At 43.2% G+C, this 10,416-nt stretch overlaps 1 protein-coding gene across 1 annotated transcript; it reads left to right on the top strand.

Annotated features, from left to right (window-relative positions):
• Positions 1–3,405: 3,405 nt before the first annotated feature.
• LOC141075816 (uncharacterized) lies at positions 3,406–5,551 on the top strand. The gene has a single exon (XM_073562956.1). The coding sequence runs from the start codon at positions 3,853–3,855 to the stop codon at positions 5,056–5,058; it is 1,206 nt and encodes a 401-aa protein (XP_073419057.1). The 5' UTR covers positions 3,406–3,852; the 3' UTR covers positions 5,059–5,551.
• Positions 5,552–10,416: the final 4,865 nt, after the last annotated feature.

The following is a 10,416-nucleotide window of genomic DNA, read 5'->3' as shown; positions in this document are numbered from 1 at the left end:
AAGCATGTGACAACAGAACTTGTTTATTCAGGAACAATATATGATAAGCTTAATAGAAAAGGGATAAATCATTTGTGTATCTCTATTTGTGCAGCATCTACAACAGGCTGCTTCTCTCATACTCAGACTCAGCAGGAAAACATGAAGTACAGTCACATGCTATTCCTGTGTGAGCCTCTGGGAGATTTTTTTAAACTCTACAGTATAAACAGCATACAAATTTAGCAGTTAAACACTAATAGACAGGAATGGAGTTATTGCACCAAACCTATCCCAACAACTTGTGTAATGAGAACGGTGGAGATGGCAGGATTAGAACTGTTCATAGATGTAACTCTCCATCTGTCTGTGACTTTTACAATATTTGTTTCAGGGTGAAGTTCTGACCCATATTAATACTACAGAGACATATGTGAGGGGTGATGAGTGGTGTAAAGAGGAGATTCCCACATATGACTACCCAGGTGAGTAGTAACCACTGAATGCAGAGAAGTCACAGATTCCTCTCAGTCATCGGCTGTGGCTGCTTTATCGGTGGTGTAGTCCGGCCGTATTACCATGATCACCATTTGCCTCTAGACCACAACATTCTCCTCCACCCAAAATTGTTCAAATGACTTTGGGCATTGAAAGCCCTTTTCTATAGAACTTACAACCTGGAGGATCCACCTACCCCCTGGGATTAGGAGATGTTGTTTCCTGCCCAGATCTGTAAACTATATTAAAGCCAAATGACAGCGTACGTAGAATGTGCTGACAAGATAGAAAATCACTTGAAGAAAAATCGCATGCTGGGCCTGTAAGAGAAAGTGGAGAGTAATGATGCTGTTGGCTTCCTAGAATCCTGAGATCTAATTTCAGGGCTGAAATCTCATATCCCAAGATCTTGATACCGAGATCTCCATCTGTGCATGCGCCGCCCCCCGGCAGCCATGTTCACAGTCCTCCACACAGGAGGAAACCAAGGACATGCGGGGGGTCCGGCCTTTCAAGAAATGTCGGCGGACACCCCGGGCAGCAGCAGCGGAGGCGGCCATTGTGGGCAGCAGCGGAAGCCCCGGGCAACAGTGCCAGGCACCCCAGCAGCACAAAACACTCGCAGCGGTGCACTGCACATCGGACACCCCCCCATCCCACCCTGTGGCCTGCAGCATCACCCCACCCCTGCTTCCTCCAGCAACTACCCTGTGACCCCGCTTCACCACAGCAATAAGACGCATGGATTATAAGAAGCACCACAATTTTAATTAAAACAAATTTTTTCCTATTTTTCTCCTCAACATTTGGGGTGCATTTTATAATCCAAAAATACGGTAACATTTTTTTTATTCTAGTTCTTTTTGTACAGGTTCATTTTGTATGGCAGTTTGTTGATGGTGGGATCAGCCTGCCTCACTTACGTGAGTCTGCAACTACCTGGTAGCCTTTAAAATAAGGTCTCCATTACCTCTGCCAAATGCCTGAGATCTAAATTTAAGACACCTCAGCTCTGCACTATTATAAGAAGTTCTCTATGAATATCTAATCTTTCTTCTTGAAACTCATCTGACAGAAAATATTGGCCCTTACGATAGTTTAGATTGCCAAGAGCCACCGAGCCCCATACTCTAATTACCCAGAGAGTTTTCTCCAGGATAATAGGAAACAAATGGACCTTTCAAATTATTTCCCAATGTCTCTTGAATCCAACAATCCCCTATATATGGTTGTACACTACTTTCTGGGCACATGGTAGGGTTAAGAAAGGAAGGAGCGCCATTTAGCTATTCGTACACAGATCTTGATGGAATAGTTTGCAGACACAATGTACTGGGAGCACTGTTAGTGATCACCTGGCAGATCAGAAGATGGCCACCATGAGAAGGCTTGGCTCCATCTACTCTATTTTCCAGATCCCAGTGATTGCCTTGCTCATCATCCTTTAACCCCTCTTCATGGATCTGGACTTACAGAGACCCCTAGGCTTGGACCATGGTGTTACCTGCTACTCTGTGGAGTGAGATGGCAAGAAGAATAGTCAGGTAGTTGGTCATAACCAGGAGGGCAGAGAATGTACAAAATCAGAAGACACAAGTGTAGTCAGTAAGCGGGCTGAGATTACACCAGGAAACAAATACACCAGCTGAGCACAGAGGACTGAACCAGAGGGGAACAAGGCGGTATCTGGCAGATTCCGGGAATAGGCTTCAAGCTTTAGTAGGGTTTGGTGCTTTCTAATTGGCTTAAGCAGGTAGCAGATTGCTACCAGATTGCTGGAGAGCACACAAACCCATACTGCCAGGCTGGATCAAACTACTGGTCTCAGGCTCCCTAATCTTAGTGGCTGGACAGAGCCAGCGCCACCCAGAGCTTCTGGTTTCGACATCGCTTCTATTACCAGCAACGCCTGCACAATAAATAAGGCGCTGCTTGGTGATGGAATCAAACATCGCAGGAGCAGATTCCAGTGGAGAGGGGACACACCATCTGCAGATGCCCTAATATAACACAATTACAGGAAACTAAAGCAGTAGAAATCCCCATAAAGTGACTCCATTATGGAAATTATAACCCTCAGTGAATTATTCTATGGGAGTAGTGACACTTTACGGAAATTTGCTCACATTGGATGTTGCAACATGAAAATTGCAATTTGCCATTTTATTACCCAACACATAATGCCCAGATTGTGCTCCAGGAGACACACACCGTAAATTAAGTGGGTTCTTCTCACTATAGTAATGCCACATATATGGATGCTAAATATGGTTTGGGCGCACTACAAGGCTCAGAAGAGAGTGGATATTTGACTTTGGGAGAGCGGATATTGCTGGATCGGTTTATGGAAGCCATGTTGCTTTTCAAGAGCTTTTGAGCCACAAATATTGTGGAAACCTTTTGGTTTTCCTCTGACAGATGATGGACCTTAGTGGTGTCTTGTGTTTCCGTGAGATGAGTAGAAGTTTTATTGGTATAATTTTCGCCTATATAACATTGTTTGGTGGCTTTTTATTCCATGTTTGGGAAGCAGAATGAACAAACCATTGAACACCATGATGCACTGGTTCATGCAATGAGGCTTTCGATTAGACTGTGAACTGTCATTGTCTTGGTGAATAATTTAATATTTTTAAAAAGCTTGTATTTTCTATGGACAACTTAGGCCTCTTTCACACTTCAGTTTTTTGCATCAGTTATAATCCGCCAAAAAGGCGGACAAGCGGATCCGTTCTCAACTGATGTGAACGGATGGCACAGGATCCGTTTTCAGACGGATCCTGAAAATGAAGAAATTTAAAGGAATCGCTGGCCGGGGGGGGGGGAAGAGAGAGAGAGAGAGAGAATTTTTTTTTTTTTATTTTGTCCGGCACCCAGAAAGAATTTCGGGTTAAATGAGTGTCTGGAGGATCCGCCAGAGAAAAAAACGTTACAAGCTCCGTTTTGAAATCTTTGAGGATGGTGACGGACAGCAACTTTTGGCGGATCCTCTCAAAAAACGGATGCAACGGACAGCAATCCGTCACAATCCGCCATTAATGCAAGTCAATGGGAAAAAAACGGATCCTCAAAAAAAAATTGAGGATCCGTTTTTTTTAAAAACCTGGCGGATTGTGACTGATTGTAAAAAACGGAAGTGTGAAAGAGGCCTTAAGTAGAAATGTCCAAAAGTATAAAATTTGAGGATATTTTATTCAAAATTATTAATTGGTTTTATTTTTAGCAGATGACTGCACCAGGAGGTCAGAGGGAACGCTGACATCTTCTATTTTTAAATGTAATTATCTTGAGATCTCACAGGATCCAATTGAAGTTAATGCCATTACTCCAGATATACCATCATCCCTTCATAGCCAAGATCTGTCATCTGATCCTATGAAACAGGTCCCATCTTTAGGCTCATTACCAACTACTAAGGAAAATCAAAGTCACGATATAAGCATTGAAAAATTAATTGATTCTAAAGGAAAGGAGCCATTTTCATATTCAGAATATGGAAATAGTTATCTTGAAAAGACTTTTCTTAAACATGAAAAAATTCACATAACAGAGAATAGATTTTCCTGTTCAGAATGTAGGAAATGTTTTACTCAGAATTCACATCTTGTTGCACATGAGAGAATTCACACAGCAGAGAAGCCATATTCATGTTCAGAATGTGGGAAAGGTTTTAGCCAGAAATCAAATTGTGTTAAGCACCAGAGAACTCACACAGGGGAGAAGCCTTTTTCCTGTTCAGAATGTGGGAAATGCTTTTCTCAGAATTCATATCTTGTTACACATAAGAGAATTCATACAGGAATGAAGCCATATTCATGTTCAGAATGTGGGAAATGTTTTAGGCAGAAATCAGATTTGGTTAGGCACCACAGAACTCACACAGGGGAGAAGCCTTTTTCCTGTTCAGAATGTGGGAAATGTTTTAGCAGTAAATCAGATTGTGTTAATCACCAGAGAACTCACACAGGGGAGAAGCCATTTTCCTGTTCAGAATGTGGGAAATGTTTTAGCAATAAATCAGATTGTGTTAATCACCAGAGAACTCACACGGGGGAGAAGCCTTTTTCCTGTTCAGAATGTGGGAAATGTTTTAGCAATAAATCAGATTGTGTTAAGCACCAAAGAACTCACACAGGGGAGAAACGTTTTTCATGTTCAGAATGTGGGAAATGTTTTAACCAGAAATGTCATCTTGTTAATCACCTTAGAACTCACACAGGGGAGAAGCCTTTTCCCTGTTCAGAATGTGGGAAATGTTTTAATCAGAAATCAGATTTGGTTACTCACCATAGAACTCATACAGAGGAGAAGCCTTTTGCCTGTTCAGAATGTGGGAAATGTTTTAATCAGAAATCAGGTTTAGTTCATCACCATAGAACTCACACAGGGGAGAAGCCTTTTTCCTGCTCAGAATGTGGGAAATGTTTTAACTGTAAATCATATTTGTTTAAGCACCAAAGAACTCACACAGGGGAGAAGCCTTTTTCCTGTTCAGAATGTGGGAAATGTTTTGTGAAGAAATCATCTCTTCTTAGTCACCAAAAAACTCACACAGGGGAGAAACCTGTATCATATTCTTAATGTGGGAAATGTTTTCTACCGAAATCAACTCCTAAAAAATATCAGGGAAGTCATACGGGGAGAAGCTTTTTTCATGTTCAAAATGTTGGAAATATTTTAACTCAAAATTGTATCTTCTTAAAGGTTTTGACCACTACTAGGACAACCCCTTGTCATTCCTCATGTTTGGCCATGTTACAATAAAAACACTCATTGTGCGAGAATGATAAGTACTAAATATATTGAACAGCCATGTCAGACTGAGCTGCCATCTTGGAAAAACATTCGCTAACTAACTTTGCAGCTAATGAGATGACCTTATGGGAGCTCTAGCCAGAATGGAGACATAAAATGACATCAGAGCCATTAGCAGGTATGGTTGGCATACACAAAAGTTAATAGGAGTAGCTGCAGGGCATTGTGAGAGTAAATAATGGTGTCATACGGTAGTAAGTAGTGTCTGTGATGAGGACAATACAGTAGTCAATATGTGAAGAGTTATGTGAGTAATGACATTAGATAAAAGGGACATGGAGATTTATGGATTGTAATGGAGTTTGGTGAAATACTCCTAAATATTGTCATTTTGTATTATCACTTTCTTTAGTATTCTAGAATACATGTCTTCCCTGCAGTATGAGGTTATCATGTATACACCTTTTGCCGCTCTATGTAGTTTGTTTGTCTAACCATATATATATATATATATATAAAAAGCCCAAATGAGGTCCTCCATATATTCAGTAGTAGAAAACAACAACATAGCCTACAAACGTTACTCCCATAAACAGAATGTCAGTATGAAATATTTATTTCAACAAAACACATAAAAAAATGTAAAAAGAAGAGATTATGCATAGAAAAATCATCAGGTATGTATATAAAACGTATCTAAATCTGTCCCAAAGTATAGTTTAGATAAATCCTTTACATATATATAATTGTAAGTGGAAAGACCATATGGAAGAAGTATAACAATTACAGCGTCTCGCGAAAGTATTCAGCTCCCTGGAACTTTTCAACCTTTTCCCACATATCATGCTTCAAACATAAAGATACCAAATGTAAATTTTTGGTGGAGAATCAACAACAAGTGGGACACAATTGTGAAGTTGACCGAAATTTATTGGTTATTTTAAATTTTTGTGGAAATTCAAAAACTGTAAAGTGGGACGTGCAATATTATTTGGCCCCTTTACTTTCAGTGCAGCAAACTCACTTCAGAAGTTCATTGTGGATCTCTGAATGATCCAATGTTGTCCTAAAAGACTAATGATGATAAATATAATCCACCTGTGTGTAATCAAGTCTCCGTATAAATGCACCTGCTCTGTGATAGTCTCACGATTCTGTTTGAAGCACAGAGAGCATCATGAAGACCATGGAACACAACAGGCAGGTCCGTGATACTATTGTGGAGAAGTTTACAGCTGGATTTGGATACAAAATGATTTCCAAAACTTTAAACATCCCAAGGAGCACATATTGAAATGGAAGGAGTATCATACCACTGCAAATCTACCAAGACCCAGCGGTCCCTCTAAACTTTCATCTCAAACAAGGAGAAGACTGATCACAGATGCAGCCAAGAGGCCCATGATCACTCTGGATGAACTGCAGAGATCTACAGCTGAGGTGGGACAGTCTGTCCATAGGACAACAATCAGTCGTACACTGCACTAATCTGGCCTTTATGGAAGAGTGGCAAGAAGAAAGCCATTTCTCAAAGATATCCATAAAAAGTGTCATTTAAAGTTTGCAACAAGCCACCTGGGAGAGACACCAAACATGTGGAAGAAGGTGCTCTGGTCAGATGAAACCAAAATCGAACTTTTTGGCAACAATGCCAAACGATATGTTTGGTGTAAAGGCAACACAGCTCATCACCCTGAACACACCATCCCCACTGTCAAACATGATGGTGGCAGCATCATGGTTTTGGCCTGCTTTTCTTTAGCAGGGACAGGGAAGCTGGTTAAAATTGATGGGAACATGGATGGAGCCTAACTACAGGACCATTCTTGAAGAAAACCTGTTGGAGTCTCCAAAAGATCTGAGACTGGGACGGAGATTTGTCTTCCAACAAGACAATGATTGCAAACATAAAGCAAAATATACAATGGAATGGTTCACAAATAAACATATCCAGACAGGTGTTAGAATGGTCAAGTCAAAGTCCAGACGTGAAACCAATCGAGAATCTGTGGAAAGAGCTGAAAACTGCTTGCTGTTCACAAACGATCTCCATCCAACCTCATTGAGCTCGAGCTGTTTGCCAAGGAAGAATGGGCAAGAATTTCAGTCTCTCGATGTACAAAACTGATAGAGACATACCCCAAGCGACTTGCAGCTGTAATCACAGCAAAAGGTGGCGCAGCAAAGTATTAAGTTATAGGGGCCGAATAATATTGCATGCCCCACTTTTCAGTTTTTGTATTTCCACAAACATTTAAAATAACCAATAAATTTCATTCACAACAAAATGGGGTTTCTGAGGAAGCATTACAAGCGAAACGTGCTTAAAAGAGCGCCTCTGGGTAATGTAATCATCTTTATAGACCTGTCTTGTCTGTGTATGCCTCTTTGGTATGTGGACATTGTGGGGTTTGCCACGTTCTCCTGCTTCTTGATTTGTGCACTAGCAATGAAGACTCTATGTGAAGCAGTGACCGGGTCACAATACTATTTTGTCTTCACACACTCACTCCCTGTGATTGTGTGATGTGTCTGGCCTAAGAGAGACAATCAGCAAGTGGGTTATAAATTAGGTATAAATATAATATATATGACCAAATATATTGTATTTCCCCCTCTTTGTCTCCCATAAGAAGATTCTTGCCGGTAGAATCAGCGCGGATGAGCACCTACTGTGCTCTCTCCCTGGCCACAATTCCCCATCTTCCATACTCACCCTTTCCCCCTAGCCATCTTTTGCCATCTAGATATATATCTACCATCCGACTATAGTGATAAACTATCTGCAGATTAATGATATACTGTGACGGACTCAGTTTCTGCTGAGCCCATTTTTTGAGTGGACCCTCTGGGTCATGGTACCCACCCACCGAGGGCGAGCTTACCTTATGAGAATCCACCATACAGGGAGTGTCAGGGGCAAGACCAAGGGGGTGAGCCACCACGACTGCTAGGACCAGACGGACGGCTCAGGGGGACACTATGGGAGTGTCTGACGACCAGGGACAAGCAGGAAACAAGACAAGACAAGAGGTAAGTGCAAGGTATCTTCATTAAGATCTTCAGGATCACATTCAGTGCAAATGTGAAAACAAGCAAAACGTGCAAGGTGCGCGCGTGGGCACGCCAAGGTCTATAGCATAGTACGTGCCAGGTGGCACGCCTAGGTACAGGTAAAGGCACAATGGCATTGGACTCCGGACCGCTGGCAACGATCGACATGATCAAGGCATCAGGCTGCGGACAACTGCTCCGGACATCAGGCCGCAGTCATCCAGCTTATGATCTCTGGCAGCCATCGGCAGGTTCCGGGCATCCGGCAGGCAAACCAGGGTTCAGGCAAGGAGGCACGACAGATATCCAGGCATGGTGCATGTTAGGGAACACGCCAAGGTCCAAGGCAAGGTGCATGTGTAGGGGACACACCAGGGTTCAAGGCAAGGTGCGTGTGTAGGGGACACGCCAGGGTTCAAAGTGAGGTGCAAAGCAAGGTGCGTGTGTAGGGGACACGCCAGGGTTCACAAAACGAGACAGGGTGCGTGTGTAGAGACACGCCAAAGCACAAGGTACAAGACAGTGCGTGTGTAGAGACACGCCAAAGCACAAGGTACAAGACAGAGTGCGTGTGTAGAGTCACGCCAAGGTCAGGGTTCAAGGCAGAGTCCTGCGCGTGCGGAGGGCACGCCAGGGTTAGGGTTCAAGGCAGGGTGCGTGCTAGGAGCCACGCCAGAGTTCAGGGCAGGACACGTGCAAGGAGCCACGCAGGAGGCACGCCTCACTGGCCAGTGCACACGGCTGTACTCAAACACGAGGCACTTAGCACGGCACAGGAGACAGCCAAGGGGAACCCACGCCGGGGTTCAAAACAAGGACAAGGCAAGAAACAAGGCAAGACAAGGTACGGAACACGGAGCGGAACATAGGCACAGACAGAGCCAGGACAGAGCGAGCGGAGCGTAGGCCGAAGCCCAAGAGAGCACCATAGGACAGAGTACGGAAAACCAGGCAGAAAGAAGAAACATGAGAAGTACTACAAGGCTCAGAATAGCAAAGGCCAGACATAGCGAAACAGGCAAGGCAGAGAACAGAGGAAGGACTACAAGTCAAAGAATAGCTAAGGCGAGACATAGCAAAACAGACTAAGACAGAGAACCGCGGAAGTACTACAAAGCAAAGCAAGGCAAGGACAAACATGGCACGAGAGACAACACAAGACATGGCACGAGACAAGAGGCAGAGTACGAGCGCGGAGCGTGTGCAGAGACGCACGACAGGGCAGAGTGCACGGGCACAGAATAGAGGGAGCGACCCAGCAGACCAAGCAGCCATGCAGGGAAGCAACACAATACTCCGGCCCTGAGCATAGGAAGGAGCGGTCTGATATAGGGCATAGCATCTCCTCTCCACTTCGGGTCAGGACCAGGGAAGTACTTCCAGTTCAGGTCCTCCAGGATCACAGGGAGCAGTCACATGATCAGGATTCCAGACAAGCAGGAATGATTGCAGAACAAGCGCTGAAACCTAGGCAGGTCACATGATCAGAATTCCAGACATGCAGAGATGATTGCAGATCCAGCCTCTGCTGGAACATAGGAAGGACACATGATCAGGGGTTCTAGACATGACGAGACGATCACAGAAGGCAGAGCAGAAATGCAGGCATCCCGCAGCTCAACAGACATGAGGTGAGTGTGCACACTGCTCTAGAGAACATATAGGATAGCAGACATGAGATGCGCGTGCACACCGCTCCAGGGGTCATGAGGCAAAACAGACATGACGGACATGACAGACATGGCGGACATGACATATACTATATTGGTCTGTTGTTCCTGGAGGATAGCTTCTGCTCCACTAGATACCATTGATAAGATACATGGTGCTTCACGTCCAGTATTTATGGTGAATAACATATATTATTATCGGCAGTTGTTCCTTGAGATCAGTAGATTTAACATATGTCAAACTAAAAAGCGGGTCTGTAATATCCCAAAATTTCCCAGGTTCTGGTTACAATCGATATATTTCTACCTAATTAAAACCAAGTCAGATATATATTGAGCTCCTCACGCAGGGAAGTTTGAGCTTAGAATTATTTTAATTTAAACAATTAGAATAAAATATACATAAAATTAACATGGTTAAAAATATTCATACATTTAAATAGCTACAAAAATACACATC

The sequence above is a fragment of the Dendrobates tinctorius genome, unplaced genomic scaffold (assembly GCF_039654945.1).
Source record: "Dendrobates tinctorius isolate UK_male_01 unplaced genomic scaffold, ASM3965494v1 ptg000372l, whole genome shotgun sequence".
Taxonomy (NCBI): domain Eukaryota; kingdom Metazoa; phylum Chordata; class Amphibia; order Anura; family Dendrobatidae; genus Dendrobates; species Dendrobates tinctorius.
Note: the sequence above shows the minus strand (reverse complement) of the source record. Positions and strands in the feature narration are given on the sequence as shown.